This window comes from Squalius cephalus (assembly GCF_949319135.1).
Source record: "Squalius cephalus genome assembly, chromosome: 3".
NCBI classification, from domain to species: domain Eukaryota; kingdom Metazoa; phylum Chordata; class Actinopteri; order Cypriniformes; family Leuciscidae; genus Squalius; species Squalius cephalus.
The window spans coordinates 11,089,147-11,111,838 of record NC_137124.1 but is presented as its reverse complement, the minus strand read 5'-3'; the positions used below and the strand labels follow the sequence as shown (position 1 = coordinate 11,111,838).

General features: G+C 37.2%; 2 protein-coding genes across 5 annotated transcripts in view; both read right to left on the bottom strand.

Annotated features, from left to right (window-relative positions):
- Nucleotides 1–5,246, bottom strand: part of dock11 (dedicator of cytokinesis 11) — a 117,981-nt gene extending 112,735 nt beyond the window's left edge. For all 4 annotated transcript variants that reach the window (XM_079867744.1, XM_079867746.1, XM_079867745.1 and 1 more), the window contains exon 1: nucleotides 5,036–5,246. In XM_079867744.1, coding sequence (XP_079723870.1) covers nucleotides 5,036–5,137 — 102 coding nt within the window. In that variant the 5' untranslated portion in view covers nucleotides 5,138–5,246. The remainder of the gene's footprint in view (nucleotides 1–5,035) is intronic.
- Nucleotides 5,247–6,500: 1,254 nt separating this feature from the next.
- ntn4 (netrin 4) lies at nucleotides 6,501–22,423 on the bottom strand. Its single transcript, XM_079867765.1, has 10 exons — nucleotides 21,951–22,423; nucleotides 19,880–20,355; nucleotides 18,652–18,921; nucleotides 14,324–14,450; nucleotides 13,234–13,419; nucleotides 11,238–11,427; nucleotides 10,141–10,220; nucleotides 9,891–9,959; nucleotides 9,639–9,812; nucleotides 6,501–7,310 (listed from the first exon to the last, which is right to left on the bottom strand). Exons 1-10 carry the CDS (start codon nucleotides 22,027–22,029, stop codon nucleotides 7,165–7,167), a joined length of 1,797 nt encoding a protein of 598 aa, XP_079723891.1. The 5' UTR covers nucleotides 22,030–22,423; the 3' UTR covers nucleotides 6,501–7,164.
- Nucleotides 22,424–22,692: the final 269 nt, after the last annotated feature.

Sequence of the window (22,692 nt, the reverse complement as noted above, 5' to 3'; positions counted from 1 at the left end):
ACGTGCTGATGCGTTGTTCTAACGTGCGCTTTTCTAAGCGCGTACACCCGAAGCGCACATGCACTAAAAGCCTGTCTAACAGTGTCTGTTTACTGGACAAAGTTATCTTTCGAGTCTTATTGTGCTAATACTGTCAAATACAATAAAGGTTTACATAAACAAAGTTGGCTATGTCTAAAGTGAAAGCAAACAGAGAAAATAGAGAGAAAATCTGCTTGTCAAAATATTAGACGCATCGCGTGCAGGTCTTAAAGCGACAGAAGCCTAATAGTAAACATGCTGTCGCTTGTCCTTAAAGAGATAGTTCACCCAAAAATAAATATTTACTCACTCTAATGTTGTTCCAAACCTGTATTCATTTCTTTCTTGTGCTGAACACGAAATAAGATATTTTGAAGAATGTGGCTAAACAAACAGTTGCTGGTCCCCATTGACTTCCATATTAGGAAAAAAATATAGCCTAATATAGCCAGAAGTCACTGGGGTACATCAACTGTCTGGTTACCCACATTCTTCCAAATAACTTTTATTTTCAACAGAAGAAAGAAACTTATTCGGGTTTAAAACAACTTGAGAGAGTAAATGATGACGATTTAAATTTTGGGGAGAACTATCCCTTTAATGTTAATAAAACAACAAAACACAGAGGAAATCCCTCACTGCTCTTGACTGAGAACTTTAATAGGAACTTTAATAAGAATCAATGTATAATTTATACAGTGAAATCTATGTTGTGCTTTATTTTCATATTTGTTTATTTAATTACATTCTTCAATGCTACTGTTAAATACACCTAGCTGAAAAAAATGTTTTTTATTAAAAAATTAATATAAAGTAACTGTTTTCTATTTTAATACATTTTAACATTAATTTATTTCTGGCAAAGCTGACTTTTCAGCATCATTACTCGAGTCGTCAGTCACACGTTCCTTCAGAAATCATTCAAATTTGATTTGCTCAAGAAACATTTCTTATTATAATCATAATCATTTTGTGATAAATTTTGTTCAGAATTCTTTGAAAGTTAGAAAAAAAATAGCATTTGTCAACAATGTCAAAGTCATAACTGTCACTTTTCATCCATTTAATGCAACCTTGCTACATAAAAGTAGGCCAATTAAACTTTTGAACAGTAGTGTATATTAAAATTGCACTATATGTTTTGCTTTCATTAATTGTCTCGCTTGAGAAACAACATCGCAAAATAAACCCAGACAAAAACAGCCATACATCAAATACCATCTCTTATAATACACATAAATGCTTCCTGTGTTTCTAAAGCACATACACAAGAGCTGACAACCAATGCGAGTGTTTCTGCAGCAACTTCCTGTCATGTGTCATACCACATAGAGGCAAAAAACCACAGCCAGTCCAGCTGCCACTGCAACAGAGCATGAGTTACAGCGAAGTTCTGTTGGCTCGTGACTTCACTCTCTCTAAACTGCCCTTTCAACCAACTTCCCCAATGGGAATTCTTGCATATTCCCCAATCCAAGCCCTGTCTCTCGCTGCAAGCCCAGCGTTAAATTCTCAGGGCCAAGGTTAAGCTACCTTATCGTGGCAGGACGAGCTTCTTAATGCCAAAAATAGCCCAACCTCTGCAAAAACAACCACAAGGCCTCAGATCGTTTAAAAAAGGGTTTTCAACGTCAACCCTGTTGAGGTCAGAGAGGAACTGAAGAAGAAGAAGAATCACAGGCCATCAAACCACAGGCTGAGGTATAAGGAAATATGAGCCAGATCACCGCTCACAAGCTCATGGGCGTTGGCGCCACGCGCGTTTCAGTCATGTTATTTCCGTATGCAAGAACTCAAAATGAAAATGTAAAGGGGCGACAAAGTGGGCGACATAAAGCTGTACAGAAACCTTGACTTGAGCCCGTCTACTGGGTGGTTAATGTACTCTCCAGATGTGAGGCTTTGGCTCCGCAGACAACAGCTGATGTGCATTAGGCCACTGTGTGTAAACACATACGCCAGCATTGAACGGCCACGGCCTCCGTCTGAACCTCTGCAAAACTATGCCAACACAGATCTGAGCTGTTTTCTGTATCTTTACAAGTCTTTTGCAAAGCTTATCTTGTCTTGTAAATCTTGTGGAGGACCACATGCTCTGTGGTTCTGTGAGCATTTGAGGTCCACCATTTGAAAGCATATTTATATCCAGCAAATCCTGTGCAGAAAACATAGCATAAAACATTTCGACTTAGCAGTTTACACTTAACTTTCTGCAGCTTGGCCAAAACTGACCCATATTTAAAGCAGGGCTGTCAATAGATTAAAAATTTGGTTACATTTTATTTTAAGGTGATGTAGTTACATTGTACTTACTCAAATAAGTACTGAGTAATAATATTAATTAACTACATAGAGTTGCGCTTAGGGTTAGGGTTTGGTTTATGGTTAGTTACTTGTAATTATGCATTATTTAGGCTACTGTTATTACTGGTAATTACATGTAGTAACGTGTAAATTAACTACGTCACCTTAAAATAAAGCGGTACCAAAATTTTTACAGATTAATCGCACATCAATCCTATACTTATCATGAAATTAAGCATACACCATTTATCTTGCAATTCTCACAAAACTGTATTTTTCTGCAAGCTTTTTTTCAAGGTAAATTTAGCTTTCTTTTAAAAAAAAAAAATCCCTTGGAGACTCCAAATCACAATTAATAACCAATTTATATAAATGGTCCATATAACTTCCATAAAATGTATGCACACCAAAGAACAGTGCAAGGACTCACGCGCGCTTACTGTACGACTCCTGTACGTCACTTCAATCTTCTTTTCCTTGATTGTAATCCTCATCCATCAGAACTTTACTAGCAAGACGCTGGTTCGCTTTATCCAGCCGAGAAATGTAGTTTGTGCATCATCTGGCCATACAGCTGTGGGATGCTTTTGCTTTCTTTACATTAGTGCTGTTTTGAACTGACTGTTTGAATGCATTCACTTACTGGATAATTGGACTGAAAACCTTCCCAGAGTTTAGCGACTTAAAATTATCTGATCGCAAACATTGACAGCTCTAATTTAAAGTCAATATGAATTGCTGTTTGCTGAAATGGTGCCTAAATATGATTAGGCTATTTTTAGTTATAAATGGAAAGCCATTTCAGAGGAAGAGCAAGTTATGGCAATATATTAATAGCAAGTCTGTCTATAGGGTGCCGCTCTGTTTGAATGGGTTTTTGGTTGAAAGGTGCAGGGGTGACGTATTTTTGTAGGCCAAAACCTGTAACTGAGTTTGCATTTTAGCACTTCTGGTACCATCGTCCAGAAGTCAATGGGGTTTTGGGTAAATGCTTGAAGGTGAACACGAGCTCAAGATATTTTCATGTTTTATTCTACCATTTAAACACATCAGTAATATTCTCTTGTGATTTTTTTTAAAGCTTTTACTTGTCTTGTAAAAGGTAAACTCATCTACTCACTAGTTTGCTTTCACAGCCTCGTGTTTATGATCACACTCTTGCAAACTATTATAACTCATATTTTCAGGGAAAACGTTTTTAAACATAGACTGAAAGAGTTATTGGAAGCTTGGTGATGATGACGTTGAAGTCATGCGACAGTGGTGTAGTTTGTTAACAGCCTACGTTTAGCTTTTGACTTCCGTTGATTGTATTTACGCTTTTATCCAAAAGTCAAAGGAAAAATCCTATTGGCTTTTCTATCAAGGCAATTAGGGTGATGCAAACTTTCAAGTTGGCCTACAACAATATGTCACTCTATATGCTAGTGTTCTCCAAAGTGTTACGCATACACATTTAAAATGTAGTCTTACTCTTTCTGTAAAACAGTGCAACAAATCTTAATGACTCATCCTGCACTATTTTTGTCCAATCAAATTCTCTCTTGAATTACAATGCCCCGCCCCCTTATACCACCTGAAACCGAGTAGCAAGTAGAAAATCATGATCATGGCTATGTCAACTAACAACCTATTCCCTATTTTAGAAAATATGGGAAGAAATAAGGAAACTCCCGATGAGAAATACGTCAACACAAATAAAACTCAGCTCGTTTATCAATTCCACTGGGTTTTTAAGTGGAACAATAAGAGGTGGTAATAGAGCGGCCACTTCTTTCACTTCTTGTATCATCATTTTGGTCGAATTTGTGCAGATGCACAGTGTGCGAAAGAGGCACAGAAAAGGGAAAGATGAAACAAACACTTTATTCAGCACATGCAGAGGACACAGGAAGCAAAGCTTAGCAGCCAGAGGGTATTCTCATGGGAAACACAAGGGCTTTGCAATCTCCATAGAGTGCCATTTGTTGTCTGTCTCCCTGGAAACCACAATCAAACTGACAATTATGACATGATAAGCCTATACTCAAACAGCTCTAGTAGAAAATCTCAGTCTTATGACATGTGTCTGGCTGAAAATATCATTTCTGAGCATAGCTACTGATGCCTCTAATGAATGCTGCAACAATCTATATCCTCTCTGAAAAACATTAGTGACACAGATCTGTTCTCTGCCTCTGATCATTTATTTCTCAATGGTCCATTAAAGAAAAAGAGAGCATGGACTCTGTTCTTGGACTGGTGCATGGGCACATCCACATGTCTCTTTACACAAAGGCATAAGGATGCTCCATGTGGTTCCAGTCAGGATCACCTAAATACCAGCCTTTTCGTGGAATAGATCCCTATTTGTTATTTAAATCAATGCATATCTCAGTATGTACATGCTGCTGCCGTCTATGTGATGTGTTAGACAGATGTTGAAGCTGTGCTGCGGTTATTGCCTTGAAGGCACGAGACGTAATGCTTGTCTGGCACGTGTTTCAATAATAATTACAGACGCCGTTTACACACAAAAAAACGACTATAAGCAATACCTGGCAGCTCATATGCATATACGAGGTCAGATAATAAACTAGGACTGTTTTACACACTAGTGAGCTGGCTGCCATGCACGCGCCTGTGATGTCCAAAACGCCGCCTACATAGGTAGCTCACTACGTGTTGAGACACAGCCCACAGTAAGAGAGTAGTCTCTTGAGTTACTAACCACAGCAATGGACGTCCTCACCGCCTCCGACACACTTTGTCTGAGCTCCGCAGCCGTCCCAGGCTTGCTCAACCTTTTTGTGAATTTTCGTACTTCGGACATTTTCTCCTTCTTTAGTTAGAATGTATTTCCATCAGCGTATTGATTGCGGAAAGCGACATCGCGGCAAGTCAATCTGCGCGTCTGACAGAGATGCGGATGCGGGAGGGGCGGGGCCTCGTGGACCAGCGTTAGCTCCGCCCACCGCGAGGGTTGCCTGATATTCAGCAATCCCTGGTTCAGAAATATTTAAAGTTTTATATTTTTATATTTTATACTTTGAAATAATATCTTTGATATTTTTAGATATTATAATCATAAGATAAATTAGGTGGTAAATAAATGTCACCTCCAAAGTAATAATGAAATTAAAGGGATATAATTTTCATTTAGTGATAAACTGTCATTTACTCACTCTCAAGTTGTTTTAAACCTGTATAAATATATCTTTTTTTCTATTGAACTCAAAATAAGCTATTTTGATGAATAAGTTTAACCATGACAGTTGACAGTAGCCATTGACTTCCATAGTAGGAAAAAAAAATATTACGAAAGTCGATAGCTACCATTAACTGGTTACCAACATTCTTCAAAATATCTTCTTTTGTGTTCAACAGAGGAAAGAAACTCATACAGAGGGTTAGTAAATGATGAGAACATTTTTATTTTTGGGTGAACTATCCCTTTAAGTGTGAGCTTTAGCCATTTCACTTTTGTAATAAGATTTTTAAAGGAGAACATTTTTTTGTAAATTTGGAGTGCTGTCAATACAGAGAACAACGACAAAAATCGGTGTTGCCTACACCGTGTTATCCTCTTTTTAAAATTTGCACCCTGTTGACTTCAATGGGGCAGGTTTTAAACCTGCGTTTAGCCTGCTTTAACATCCTTGATTTGTCATTACAAGTGCACAGCCATATGAGTGAGTTTATTTAGAGTGAACACAGTGAATCTGACTGCAGTAGATGTGAAAGAAATGAATAAAAATGATGTTATTTCAGCCAGCGCACATACCTGTATTTACATCCTGTTTTCGGTCGAAGCTAACAGTAATCGAGTGTCGAGTTCACGCGCATAGGTTTAGTATCTATGATCACGCGCGTGAACTCGACAATCGATTACTGTGGGCTTCGACCGAAAACAGGATGTAAATACAGGTATGTGCGCTGGCTGAAATAACATCATTTTTATTCATTTCTTTCACATCTACTGCAGTCAGATTCACTGTGTTCACTCTAAATAAACTCACTCATATGGCTGTGCACTTGTAATGACAAATCAAGGATTACACACCGATTTTTGTCGTTGTTCTCTGTACTGACAGCACTCCAAATTTACAAAAAAATGAGCTCAATGTTAAAATTGACCGGAGTTCTCCTTTAAGACTGCCTTGGCCTACCTTTTCTATCAGCAGTAAATCATGTTGCATTGCATACATGAATTTGTGTTCTTGTGAATATGATTCAACATACTCATTAATATGATTATAGGCTGACACCTTGTGGTCGTGGTCGGTACTAAAATGTATTAATGCATGCCAATAAATGTAAGAAAACTCATAACATAAAGTATTTTTTTCAATTGTGATAAAGGTAACCATAAGACAATAATATTGCATATATGCGTTGTATTTTTATGTGTACAAAATGCATGCTATATACAGGGTTAGTTATAGAAATAAAAAACTACATATATTATCTTGTATATACACATACGTACATATTTTTTATACATTTTGTACAGTGCTAGTATTCACCTGAAAGCTAGCGAATACATCCATACAGCTCGGTTTAAAGCAGTGGTTCTCAACTAGGGGTCTCAGCAAGCCTCCCAATAGGTCTTAAAATGGTATAAATGTAATTATATTCACATAAAAACTTGACATTTACAACATTAAACTGTCATTTATTTTTTATTTTATTACAACAAAAGTACCAGAGGTACATATCAGCTTAGACAGGAGGGTCTCCAAAATTTTGTCTTGGACAAAAGTCGCAACTGTTGAGAACCACTGTTTTAAAGAATTGATTCAGAGGGTGAAAATGGTCGTAATAAAATAAAGGCTAAGTTGACAGGTAGCATGGAAGACTCTAGGTCTTTGAACTACATTTCGTTTTCAGAAGCTGATGGACTTTTTGGCTCAAGCTGGGTCTCCATGGCTTCACTATACTCTTCATGTTCACCATGGGACGCCCTTTTTTCACATCCTCGTGTCCGACTACAAGATATTCCATCCCTAAAGCAAGAGGAAAAACAGTTTGATCAGTTTACAAAAGTATCACATTAGGCCAATATCACCAAACATGTATAAAAAAAAATAGGCAGTGTTAAAAATGAACTAATTTAGTATTATTTATAAACTCTTAAAGTATGTATTAATATTTTAACTCTTTTATTCTTATATTTTCAGTTTTCATTTTAATTTGAATAATTTTGTTATGTGCTTTTATTAGTTTTTTATGTTTTACATTTTTATCCATCCCATCCCACAGCCTTTTAACCCCATTCACTGATCATTAATGTTTGTATATTATTATTGTTTATATTTTGTCATTGTTATGTATTTGCTTTATTTCCCCCCTCATTTCATGTATCTCTTTAACATAATATACAGAACGTTAATTAGGTAAAGTACTATACTTAAAGCATATATTTTGTAAATACTGTAAATACTCGACAATCATACCCGAAAATCAAGTTTTGATTTTATGACTGCATTTCTGTAGGCTTAGGCTATTCCAGTATGTGACAATAAATGAGCCTTGGCCCAATTCCAATTTTATTTTTATACCCCTACGCCTCCCCCCTCCCCCTTGAAACAGAGTGGTAAGGGTAAAAAATATTTCCTTAAGAAATGGGACACCACCACTACACCATTACATGTCATTATATGTCATCGCTAGCTGGAAATGCCCTGATGTTTATCATAAAAACATGACCGTAAATATGAACACAAGATTCTGGTAATCAAATGTTAGCATAAAACATTAATTTAATTGATCTTTTAATCATCTGAAATTAATTTCATATGAAATTAACTTTTTTCTCAAACAATATTATTATTATTAGTTTTAGTATTATTATTACATTGAGACATAGCTTCTACTGTACAACTGTAATATATTTGTCACAATTTCCGAACTTTTATTTTGACAGGTTGCCGCGAAGACCTTTGAGTTTGTGTGTTTATGATATATGACCTTAGTTTTTTATCAAATGAAATGGTTCAACCTGCTAGGGCGTTCAGTATTATGGGCCCTAAGCTCTGGAATAAGCTTCTCCAGAAACTCTGAGCGGTCTCTTCACGGCAGAACTGAAAACTCATTTATTCACGTTGTTTTGAAACTAATGGGTTCCCCTTTCTGCTATATCAACATTTCTTCACTTCTTCATCTGCCATGCTGTGGCTGCTTGTTGTTCTTTGCTTGTTCTTCTGTATTATCTGTATTATTTGTCTATTTTGTAAAGTGTCCTTGGGTCCTTGAAAGGCACTATATTAATAAAACATTGTTATTAATAATAATAATATAAAAATATGAAATAAAGAAGACATGATCAGTGAATGGCTTTAAAAGGCTGTGAGATGGGATGGATAATGTTTTCTTGTAGGCCTATATTAGTTTAAGTATTAGTTCTTACATATTCTTTTAACATTTTTTGATAAATTCAATTCAATTCACATTTATTTGTATAACGTTTTTCGCAATACACATCGTTTCAAAGCAGCTTTACAGAAAATGCATGTGTCTACATTACAATTTAGAGTAAACTGTTATCAGCGGTGACATTGTTCAAGTTATGCATTTCAGAAATGTACATATATATATATACATTTCTGAAATGAAATTAAGTGTATTAATTAAGGGCAAAAACAATGAGCTCATTAAGGTAAAGAATACATGTTAACAAATGTTTAAGATATATATAACTTTTTTTTAAACAAACTTAATAAAATAATACAAAAATATGAAATAAAAAAAGACATGATTGGTGAATGGATTTAAAAGGCCTAATATAATAGTATAATTGGCTATAGGTTAATATAATCAATTTTAAATTTGTCATGCTTAATTCAAAATAAAAAAATAATTTATTAATAATATCCATTTGTGATAATCACAGGTTGCTATGGTCATGTCAGTTAGTTTACACATTAAACTCATGGCCACAAGAAAAATGTCGTTCCCTAAACATAGGATCTCGAGGCCACGACATATCATCACGTTCCCGTGAGTTAATATGTCATGGCCACAACAAAACTAAGTGAACCGAATATGTTCCCTTTCCCAGATTGTGTGTGATATGGCATTATATTAAATAACTTTGCTTCCACGGAATCTGCGCTCACAGAACTCGGGTGAAAACGCTGTAAATTCACACATAATTTACAATGCATTTGATTTGATAATACCTCCAGTTAAACACGGTTCTCCAACGCATCTGATCAGATTTAAATCCACTCCACGGATTTATCCCCACGATCAACACAGAAAATGTGCGGGGAAATGTGCAGACGGGCTTGCGTATCATGACAAACCATGAATCTGTGTGCATATTTGCTAACCTGGGAAAAGTACAGGGCAGGTGCAGCCTCGTGAGGTCCACGACTCGGGATAAAGAGTTCGATTTCCCCGAGAGAGCCTGAGGCGCGACTTATCCCACAACACCTTGAGAACCTTCACATCCACTTCTGCATGAGAGCCCTTGTCATGAGCACCGAGCACTCTCACCTTCACTGCTACAAACACACAAGCAAACACACATTAACTACGTGAATTGAGTGCACAGCCGGACTGTTTTATACGCTGCTGCTTACCATAAGCATATTTTACATTGCAGAATACTTTGCTGTTTCCAAGGGCTTGCTGTTTGCATACACATTTGTCTGTCAAGAAAAGAAATACCCAGCAATTAAAGTATTGGCTGTCAGTTTCTTTCTGTAGCTATGACAACTTAAAAACAGGCACGACTTTACAACAGCGCATGCCTTTAACCCAGACGAGACAATAAACTTTTCACTGGAACAAGACGGCGCTGTTATCAGCTCCAAGATTTCCATTTAATACCTGGGTGACTAAGGGCGGAGAAAAGCTCTTCTGTTCGAAAAAGATGATTTTCTGCCGTGCCGTTGTGATCTGATTCAGACCTAGACAAGAATCACACACACACACACACAAAGAAAACACATGCATGGTTATATATCAATGTTACTATCTATCAATGTCATTTATATCATAATATATAAATTATATAATACAACTACATGTAAACCACAAAATGTCTTTGACCTTATGGGGACAATTTTTTGGAATATTTATTTTTTTACATTTAAAAAGGTTTAGGGGGATAGAATATACAGTTTGTACAGTATAAATATCATTACGTCTATAGAAAGTCGTAAAAAAAATGAATCTCATTGGAATTGACAACAAAATATCAAACCAACTGGCATTTATTTTAAATAAAGTTAGCACAAGATGCACACTTTCCAAGCAAGAAGCGTCAAAGATGGCATGTGTTGAATGATAAAACAAAATGTATATTACTATTCAAAAGTGAAGAAACATATTTGGACACTTTCTGATTGTCCTCTGCTAGGACAAATTCAGATGCCATCACAAATTCACCTACAATCACCAATTGGTGAAAATATCACTTAGTTTGAAATTGAAATTGAATTGAAATATGAAATTCATACATTTTTAAATGTGACTTACAATAAGTGTCTAAATGTTATTTTAGTATTATTTATATAACATTGTAGTATTTATTATTATTATATTTTTAAGTTCATTTTAGTTTTAAGTTTTAGAAATTGTTACGTCCTTCGGTCATATTTATTATTATTTTAAAATATTTCTATATAGCTTTAATTTATTTTTATTTCAGTTTTAGTTTTAGTCATTTTGGTACCTCGACTTAAATTTCAGCCAGTAAATTTCATTTAAGTTTGTATTTTATTTCAGTAACCAAAATCATTTGTTTAATAGTTATAGATTTAGTTAACAAAAACGACACTGTTATTAGGCCATCCTAACTAAAAATCACGCACTAATATCAGCATTATGTAAATTATAGTGTATTGTTATTGTATTTTTGATCAAATAAATGCATTATCAATGTCTTATATAATCAAAAAGCCAGCAAAAAGGTTCATATTCACCTAATCATACAGTCTCCTGTGTACGGGTCACAATCACCAGCACACTGGCAGGGCTTGCAACCATATTCATCGAAACCCCAGTATCCCAGCATGCACTGGTCACAGTGTGGCCCGGCCACCCCTGGCTTACAGATGCAGTCTCCATTATCAGGGTTACAACTTGTGGAACCAACATGGTTACACATGCAAGCTGCAATTCAGAAAGAAAGAAAGTTACACAAAATGCACACATCAGACTGCAAATTACATGCATGTTATTAGTGGCGTTTCCTGAGGCTCAGCACAAATATAATTGTGCTTTTCTCTAAGCAATGCATTTTTCAATGACTCACATCATAAGAACGAATATATAGAGCAATCCCGACGCTTTGCATGCGCAGTCAATTATTATGAGCCTGATGTCATCTGATGATTAATCTGTCTGCCTCCACATTCACAATATGTGCGTTTACACTCCTGCACACACACATGGCCGAGATCCCATCAATGTTCTTGTTATTCTACATGTCCCGACTCGCCGTAAGAGCCATTAGCATTCCGAGCAGGAACAACATTCAATACCAAACATCCCCTCAATGTGTGCATGCGTGTGTGTGCTACAATATTGGACATGTTCGCTGATCTCTTGAATTCTGACATCTAGGCCAAGCTGCACACGTATACTCAAACACTCACTCGCATTTTCATGCACACGTTGAAGAAAGACGGAGATCAGGAACGGAACTGAACAGTGGGGAAATCACAGATACTCCACATGCCATTTTAAGCAGCTTTTCAAAATCTCAGATTAATGCCTTTCATCTTTGTTTAAGACACAAACACACACATTCACATTCACTCACACACACACAAAAAAAATACTAATTATAAGGAACATTGGATCCAATTTTATAGAAGTATTCCACACTTGGATAGCCGTTTTGCTAAAGTTGAAATATTGTGTATAAGTATATAATATAATCCACGGATAGCTGAGCATTAAATGATTTTAATGCATGACGTGGAGACAAAGAACCACCTGACGCGAAATGGAGTCTATTCAAATAGATTAAAGCACAACTAGCTGTGGATTATCCCTCTTATACCATGGTCATTTTCCAGCACTGACAAGTTAAAGCAGTTATGGATGTTTGCAGTATAATATTTGACTGGAAGGATACAAATGACTGTTATTTTCATCGCTACAACAACCATAATGAAATTCCCCTAGCATACTGCTCTCAATAAGTGACAAAATAACACCAACATTTTCCTATTTACATGTTGTGATTTGTATAGCTACAGCGTGTACAAATAACAAGGTCACATGAGACACAGCCATCTTCTAACCGTATACATACTGGAAACTATAATCTCAGAAGCCGAAGCACTGCTACTTGGGCGGAGTGATTTGCTCGCAGCACCTGAGAAGCCCCGTGGTGAGGAGCAGAGAGTTCGCTCAGAGTTGGAGTAAATCACTCCGCAGAAGTAGCAGTGCTTTGCCTTCTGAGAATATAGTTCACAGTATATATACGGTTAGAAGATGGCTGTGTCTCATGTGACCTTGTTATTTGTACACGCTGTGACTATACAAATCACAACATGTAAATAGGAAAATGTTGGTGTTATTTTGTCACTTATTGGGAGAAGTATGCTAGCTAGAACCATTTACCTCTAGTCTTTGTGCTAAGCTAGGCTAGCGGTGGGTGCGTCAGACAGAGTTACGGCACGCACGGAGTTGAAAAGGGTATGTATGGACTTATCTAACTCTGGGGGATACGGTGATTAAGCTAAAGTCCCAAAAAGTCGGCGTGTTCCTTTAATACAGAACAGTGATTAAACTGACTGGAACTACCTGTGCAATAAATGGTTTTAGTACACGCCTTCCAGCCAGTCATAATCAAGAATTCAGACTGACCATAGTATAAAAATCTATAAATGTGCCGATGTTGAGCACTTAATGCATGAACATGGATTTGAATGTGCGTTTACACAATGATGCATGATTGTGTCTTACATCTGCAGGAACCCGGGGCAGTGAAGGTTCTCTCGGGGTCTCTGTAGAAGCCGCTCAGACAGTGCTGGCAGTGGCGGCCACTGGTGTTGTGAAGGCAGTCACACACACCGCCACTCCGCTGACCCGAGCGTAGCCATGCACTTTCGTCAAAGTGACAACTCTCAGCGTGGCCGTTACATTTACACTCTACACAATGACACAGGAATACACACATATTAGGTTATTACAGATATGAATCAACTCACAGACAAATAGACCAGGGTTGCCAGATATGGATTTTTGAGTCCAGTAGATATGCTAAGCATTCAGAATTTTCCAATGGCTGTTGGTTGGTCAAAAACATTCTGATAAACATCTAACTAGTCCAATATTTCTACCACAAAATAAAAAGTCAACCACTGCAGTTCAAAAGTAGCCCAATTCCTCACTGTATATAATATATAATGTTACTGAATATAATACTTTTATTCAGCAAGGATGCATGTAATCGATCAAATGTGACAGTAAATATATTTATAATGTTACAAAAGATTTATATTTTAAATAAATTGTCTTTTGAATTTTCTAATCATCACAGTCTCCTGAAGAAAATGTTTCATGGTTTCCACAAGTAGAAAAAAAACTGTTTTCAACATTGATAATAATAATAAATGTTTCTTGAGCAGTAAATCAGCATATTAGAATGATTTCTGAAGGATCATGTGACACTGAAGACTGGAGTAATGATGCTGAAAATTACAGATCACAGAAATAAATTACATTTAAAATATATTAAAATGGAAAACAGTTATTTTAAATGGTAATAATAGTTCACAATATTACTGTTTTTATGATTTTTTTTTTTTATCAAATAAATGCAGATTTGGTAAGCATAGACTTCTTTCAAAAACAAAAGAAAAATCTTACTGACCCCAAACATAACAATAGTGTAAAGAACAAATTATATATTGAGATTGAGAGTAACCAAATCACAGCAACATCCTGACAACCAGTAACAACACTCTAGCACAGATGTTGTGAGACGTCACACATTTCTTCAGTGCTGCTCTTTCCAAGTTACCGCTTAGTTTTACATATGAACTGAACTTACTAGCACACTGATGAGCTTCTCCGGTTAAACCGTTAGCTGGCTGCCATGGTCGGTCGTTGTAAAGACGATCACAGCGTTCACAGTGATCGCCAGCCGTGTGATGCCGGCACACACATTTACCGTGAACCTGTGGCAGAGGCCAGAAAAACACAAATCACAATACAATGACATATTGTTACACATTCACCTTAGAGGACCTCAGGCCAAAGACTTGTTAAAAATCTTACAAGCACAGATCTACTAAGCCGATCGCCAACATGCTCCAGCGTCAACTGTGTTCATTCAGGTGCCAAATATTTAATCATACCGCATACTTTGCCAAACTATAAACCAAATGGGATAGGCCAACACCTAACGCTTTGTGTTCTTACCTGAACCTACACTTAACTTGTTTGCTACACTAAATTCACTGGAGTTTTTCCAATTGACTTACATAGCCAAAACTAATTATTAGATTCACTAGGTAGGTACACTACCCAAACGTTTATTTTTACTTAAAGTAATACATGTAAGGTATTACAATTAATGCAGCAAGGATGCATTAAATGTATCATTAAATTGATCAAACACGAAATTAAAGACTTTTACAATGTCACAAAAAGTTTACATTGTTACAAAGGTTTTCGATTACAAATAAATGTTTAACGTTCCAGTCATCAAAGACTCCTAAAAAATGTATCATGGTTTCCACAAAAAATTAAGCAGCACAACTGTTTTCAAAGTTGATAATAATACTAATAATAATAATAAATGTTTCTTGGGCATCAAATCATCATATTAGAATGATTTCTGAAGGATCATGTGACACTGAAGACTGGAGTAATGATGCTGAAAATTCAGCTTTGCTCACAGGAATAAATTACATTTTAAAATATATTCATATAGAAAACAGTTATTTTAAATTGTAATAATATTTCACAATATGTAAACAGTAATATTGTGAAATATTATTACAATTTAATAGTATTTTGATCAAATAAATGCAGCCTTGATGAGCATAAGAGATTTATTGACCCCAAACTTTTGAACAGTAGTATAACTGATAACATTTTGACACGACTGCCATTACTCTTACTATTGCTCACACTTTTAGGTTTAGGGATTTGGAATATGTAAATAATAAGTCTAAATATTTTTACTTTTTAAAGAATTTGTGCAAAAGACATGAATGTTACATCAAACCGTGTGTCTTGTTGTGGGGAGTTGTGCTTTTACTTTTCTAAGCCTGCAGAATTTTGCCTGGGAGATGATTAAATAAAAATAAAAAATGCCCATAATCCATTTTCACGTGCTGCAGCCCCTCATTCTCTCCTACATCCCTTTTAAATTAATTATGTGCTCAACGTTTAATAGTCCTGTATAAAAACATCCTCCTCGCCCTGTTTACCTAATGCTTCTCAATATCCCAGACTCAGCCATCCATCCAGATGTCCTCTCCTCCGCGAGTTCCCAATGAAAGCACAGATAAATATTATCCATCACTCTCATGTGGAATGAAAATAAAATGAGAAAAGAATTTTGAAAATACTTCAGGATAAAAAAGAAGGACAAGTTAGTGCTTCAGAGGGAAAGAGGAGGGGGGGGGGGGGGGGGCTGGCAGCGCTCCATCCAGTTGGCATCTGAAACACTTTCACATGTTTATCATCATAATATGGGAGGAAACGCACTCAGACGCACACACTCTCCCTGCTAACCAAAACATTCCTGCAGGGGCACACAAGGGTTGCGTGTGAGCACGTGTTCCTATTATGAGTGTGGATGGACGAAGCATGTCAATGTGACCGTGTTTGTCTGCAAGTCTGGATGGGGGGTGTGTATGTCTGTGTGTGCATGCTTGTCGATTGGCACGGGGTGTGTGTTTTGTCTGGGATGCTAGATCAAACGGTCTGACCTTTGATAAGAGAGCAATGAGTTGATGTGTGTGTGTTTGAGTGAGTGAGACTAATTGCTGTTATTGTCTGATCACAGCATGCAAACAACAACAACTCAATTAGGAAAAAGGGCGAGCAACGCAGCCCCTCGTTTTCGTCTCGGCGCTTATCGGTATTCCTCCGTTTTTATCCTTCAGTTGCTATCAAGAGTTTTATCTCTCCACAGAGATAGAGCCAAATCAATAACAAAAACACGGCTTATATAATCTGAAACAAAGACAGTGAGAGTGAGAGGGGGAAAGGGAATGAATCAGTGACAGACGGGGAACTATTTATGTAACCATACGGGAAACATGTTCTTGGGAATGTGGATAACCATTGTTATGCCCACAAAATGAAAGCCAATTTGGTCCAAAACTGTGTTGTTATTAACTTAAACTCATCAAATCATTTTCGTTAATTAAAATAAAGCTGAAATAATACTAGTTGAAAAACTTACCTTTTTCAATTACAAATTACAAATATTTCCTTAGCAACTATAATCTTAAGTACTAGTTGAAGTTGAAGTACTAAAATACAGAGCCCCGCACATGACATGCAGAAAAATATATGTACCGTATATTGTGGCCACGAATTATCAATTCGTTCCCACGACTTATTTATATGTCAGCACGTTTTACTCATTCGTTCTCTTGTTTTAAGTTGTCATTGGTAATGACATGACATTGGTAATGCTCATCTCTGCTGGCTCCTTTGAAGGTATCTTTGAGAAAAACAGCTCTATATTTAATGAAGCACATACAAATGCGACCTGTTTTACAGATTAATAAAGTTTGTGGAGCATAACCCATCATTAGTTTGTAAGGCCACAACCGGATACTCTTTCATCCAGCCACCACAGGGAGCTGTCTTCCAAATATTGACATCACTCCATTCCCTCTTAAGGGACTTCCTGTTTGTAGGTTTATAAGCCATTGGCAAAATTGCATACTTCCCTCCTATATAGTAGGCGAAAAACTGTATGTGACAAAATATAAATGTCCGAATTCATATACTCATAAAACAGTAGGCAAAAAGTACCCTGATGACCTACTACCGCGAGATTCTGAAGTGTGCATATTACTATCCCATGAGGACACAGGAGAGGATTTATGAATGGCAGTGAAGAAGCATAACTGATCACTTGATAATGACATCATGGCGAATGTAGTATGTATAGATTACATTCATACTATCTAGAACGTAATTTTTTAGTGGTCGTGAAGTAATTACTACTCAAGAGAGTATGTAATTTCCAACGCAGCCCTTGTGCTCCACTAAGCCAAACAATATAGATATACAAAGATGTTGCACTCCTATTACTTATGAATGGGAGAAACTGCAAAGCGCAATATGGTGGAATAGGTCCCGCCTTCTAAATAAAAGAGCCAATCACTGGTTGGTAGATTCATTGTGTAACTTCATTGCATCTAGTGTTTGATTTCTCTAATACTTGCAGACAGTGAGTCAGGCAGAGATGAAATATCAGAGGAGGTGGTAAGATGGATTTGGACGTCATCAGCATAACAGTGAAAGTCCATACTTGTGTATGATATCAAGTGGTTGCATGTAGATGATAAAAAGTAACGGACCAAGGACTGAGCCCTGTGGAACACCCTGTATCAGTGGAGTTGTGGTGGACTTATACCCTTGACAATACTTTCAATCAGTGAGATAAGAAATGAACTAGGAAAAAGCAGAACCACCGATTCCAATAGCAGAAAGACAGGAAATGGGAATATCATGAAAGATAGTATCAAACGTTGAACTTAGATCAGGGAAAATTAGGATGTTTGTAAACCCAGAATCCATAGAAAGAAGGATATCACTAACCACACGCATGAATAAGAGCCGTTTCAGTACTGTGAGATGGGCGATATCCAGATGGAAATGGTTCAAAAAGACCAATTACAGTCAAGTATAATCATATTTGAGATTAGAGATTGGCTTGTAATTGTTCATATTTAAATTATAAAGGCCAGATATCTTAAGGATGGGTGTGACCGCAACAATTTTTAATTCCGCAGGGACAATAGCAGATACTAAACTACAATTTAACAAACTGGAAATGATGGATGAAATATCAGAAACACATTTTAAGTAAAGCAGTCGGTGCAGGGTCAAGCTGACAGTGTGCAGCGTTAGACTTCATAATTAGATCATGTATGGCAGATGGAATAAAAGTGGTGAAAGCTGCAAAATGGGTTCTAACCTGACTTCGAGTCTGGGTTTATTACATAGTTCAAAGTGGCCATGATTTATTAAAATGAGGGAACAAATTAATAAGTCGTCTTAATTCTAGGCCATGATTTAACTAAAATGAGAGAACAAATTCTGGTGTGAGATGCCAGTACTAAAATGAGAGAAAACTGTGTAAGCTAGTATGTACAGACCTAAAAAAAACAACTGTGCACTTACCATGTGTTTGCTAGGAGGGTGTGAGATCTGTTGGTCACCAGCAGGCACACACTGGTCTGCATGCCCGTGACACAAACAGCCTCCCTTTAAGATAAGGTCATAGATGGCATAGTGGGCAGGAGGCATGTTGGCATCAGGAAGTTTACGCTGGCAGGGGCAGGACTGCGGTTGAAGTAGACGTATCCGTATGTTAGTGATGCCGAGGTGGGATCGGGCATCAATGTTGTATGGATCCAGTTTGTCCCAGGCCGACAGAGCACGGTAAATTACCTGCTCACACACACACACAACATTTGGGAACCCCTGACATAACCTAATGCAGTCAGGTTGATTAAATCACATTAAATAATAATAATAGTAAACCAGTGTACACATGAATTATTACAATGAAGGTGAGCTACAGAAGCTAATACCATGATACTTTGATAACCATATGTATGTAACATGGTATTTATACACTGCCCGGACAAAAAAAGCAGCAGTAGTCGCTGTTTGGATATAAACAGGCAAATGCTTAAGAGTCTATGATTGGATCATTATATTGCAGTGATTATTATGTTTCTAGCATGTTATATGTTTGGCAACAGTTCTTCTAACTCTAACTGATGGAGTGTGTAGCTTTTCATTTCTTAAACAACCATGTAGGAAGACTCATCATGGCCGTATTCCTGGATGACAATGTCAAGATTCATCAGGCTCAAATTGTGAAAGAATGGTTGGGAAGGAACATGAACATGAAGAGTAATTTTCACACATGAATCGGCACCTCTGAGTCCAGACCTTAAACTCATTGAAAGTCTTTGGGATGTGCTGGAGGAGACTTTACAGAGTGCTGGACTCTTGCATTGTCAATACAAGATCTTGACCAAAAATTGATGCACCTCTTAATGGAAACAACATCACAACATTTATATCCATCAAAAGGTGCATCAATTGATGAGTCTTCCTAAATGGTTGTTTAAGAAATGAAAAGCTACACACTCCATCAATTAGAGTTAGAAGAACTGTTGCCAAACATACAACATGCTAGAAACATAACAATCACTGTAATAACGATCAATCATAGACTCTTAAGCATTTGTCTATTTAAATCCAAACAGTGACTTCTTTTTTTGACCGGACAGACAATGAATGATGCCTACTGATCATCACCACCATTATTCTCTCGAAAATGCATCACGCAAACGCATCTGCTTTGAAATGTGAGATTCTGTGTGCACTCTCTCACCTCTCCATTGTTGCAAGGCGATGCTGTGGAGTATTTCTGAGTGCAGCGGTGTCCATCCTCCAGGTTGAACACTTCACTGCAGTTGTGTGCATACAGCATAAGAGCGCTCCACGTGCGCCCGAAGTCCTGCGAGCGCTCGATTGCCATGGCAGCAGGGCGTGGCGACCGGAATATGATAATGAGATGGGTGAAGTAAAATTCCACCTCCAAATCCAGCTGAAGAGTTTCAACGGCAGTCTCCTGAGAGGACTGCCACCAGGTCGCCGGGTGTTTGAAGGGCGAGTCTGTCATGGAGGCGGGTGGGTGCGCACGATGCGTTACTGAAGCATCACACACCTCGCAATGCAACACACAACTACCCATTTTGTAGTTACAGTAGCGTTCTGGAGAGGTTGAGCCACACTGAGAAATTGTCTGTACAGGACGCCCGACTGCCAGGTTCCCCATGCGAGGATTACACACCCGATTCTCACATCCTGGTACATTTAAACAAGCAAAAATATAAAATACAGAACAACATTACGCAAACAAATTGCCAGAATGTAACAAAATGTTATGACTAGAATGCCCCCAAAAAAGCAAGTGGTGGGGTGGGGGGTGGGGTACAAACAAAGTAACTGCAAAAAATGTCCAAGGTGTTTAGTTTTTAGAAAAGTTATATAGCATAATAAGCATAATATATAAGCATACAGTATATATATATAGCAGATCACTTTGATAGATGTCAAATAATGCAATGACATTCATTAAAGGGAAAGTTCAACCAAAAAAAATGAAAATATTTGTCATTTACTCACGCTCAAGTTGTTCCAAACCTCTATGAGTTTCTTTCTTCTGTTGAACACAAAAGAAGATATTTTAAGAATGTTGGTAACCAGACAGCTGATGGACCCCATTGACTTCCATAGTAGGAAAAAAATATGGAAATGGGTGCCGTCAACTGTCTGGTTACCAACATTCTTAAAATATCTTTTTGAATTTTTGGGTGAACTATCCCTTTAAGTCACGTGTCGACATAATCGATTACGTCGATTACTGTTTAAGTTCATCTCTAATCAGAGTCAATGTCAATGTCTAGTAGTTTTTTTTTTTCATACTAGCATATATGGGTTTCAACAAGGTTTCAGGACTGATAAAGCCAGATTACAAGTCAGATTTGTATCGGTATTGAACAGAAAGTCACGTTTGCGTACTTGTGGAAATAACCATAACAAAAACACACTACTCACTCAGTCTGAGGCGGAATGTCGACAAGACTTTATTATAGATTTACCTATCACAATCAATGTTTGTGTTGTTTTTAGATATACGGTGTTTAGATCACTGTTTTAATGGAACAAAATTACAATTTCCGCGGCACGAGCTCGACATGGACAGACTTATAGTTTTTTTTATTATTATTTTTATTGAACAGGGTTACAAGTACATTATATAAATGAAAAAAAAGGGTAAAGGGGGACAAAAAAAAGATGCTCCCTTAAAATGAAGTAGAATCAACTTGGATGTTTAAGTCATTTAAACTTAAATTACATAATGAGTTTAAAAATTAGTTGAATCATGTATAATTTATTTTCAAAAGTTGCTTAACTTATTTTGGTGAGTTAAAGCAATGTAAAAACATGTTGTCATAACTTAATCATATAATCTTTTACAGTGTATGTATACACATATAGATACACACATAGAAAGGACATAGGCTATGCTACATTGTTATAACCTTTATAGGTTATATTGGCTATTTAATAATTATATGCAGACGTTTAATAGTCATTGTATAATTTCCAAACTGAATAATTCCTAAACATATACACAATGCTTTAAAATAAAATGTATCACACTGACAAATTAAACGCACTTTTAGCGTGCATCAATCTGAATGCAAATTGGCTGGATTCAGCGAGATCTTGTTGGGTGTGTATGCGCATGCAAAGTTTGGTTTGTTTTGCATATTCAAATCATCCCCATCTCTCCATATCAATCAGTTCGTCACTCAGACACCACGCATGTTTAGCAAGCCAACTTGTTTTGATCGCACGTGCGGGTGAATAGTTTACATGCATAAAACACTGACCTGAACACGCAGGGTGAGGAACGCTCATCACGAGCGCTGCGAATAGCATACATCTCCCAGGCAGCTCCATATTAATCATTAATCCACAAATTATCAAACCCCGCGAGGGTTTTAATCCACAATACCCACGGGAACCTGATTCCGCTCCAGAGCCTTTCAGATTGCATGTAGGAGCACGACTTCACTGGCGTGGGTTGGCCAGGTGCGCAAACGTTGAGCCGAGGTGAGCTGCCCCCATGACAAACAGAAACTATTCACCTGAAGAAGGACAGAAGTCTCGCGCGACAGCGCCATTGGAGTGTAACCTCAAATAAGCGTCTATCTGAGTCACATCTGTCGCCGGTGACAGCTGTCCGCTCGCGCTGCTCGTGGCGCGTGTTTTGCTCTGAAACACCTGAGCTGGAATCTGGAGCCCCTGCTGTGAGTGACAGGACCTTTGAAGAACAGAGGCCACGCCCCTTCTCCCAGCATTTTTCTCGATATAATGGAGCATTCCTGGCATGAGTCATTCAACGTCAGCTCTTGCGGGATGTGCTCTCGCTTACTCAAAGACACTTTCCATTGCCTTATTAAATAAGGCTAATTCTGTCTATAACACATTTATTACATTTAGTCTCTCCTTAACCATAACACATATGTGCCTTTTTTTCCACACACAAAAGGTTTTTTTTTGTCATTTTTTTAAATAATTATTTTCACATTTACACAATTATTTTCTCTTGCACACACACACACACACACA

Coding starts and splice junctions, on each gene's coding strand:
- ntn4 (XM_079867765.1), bottom strand. CDS start 22,029: ATGATTAATATGGAGCTGCCTGGGAGATGTATGCTATTCGCAGCGCTC. Junction 14,451..18,651: donor ACCCTCCTAGCAAACACATG/GTAAGTGCACAG, acceptor CCTCTGCCACAG/GTTCACGGTAAATGTGTGTG. Junction 7,311..9,638: donor CTGCCCTGTACTTTTCCCAG/GTTAGCAAATAT, acceptor CTCTTGCTTTAG/GGATGGAATATCTTGTAGTC.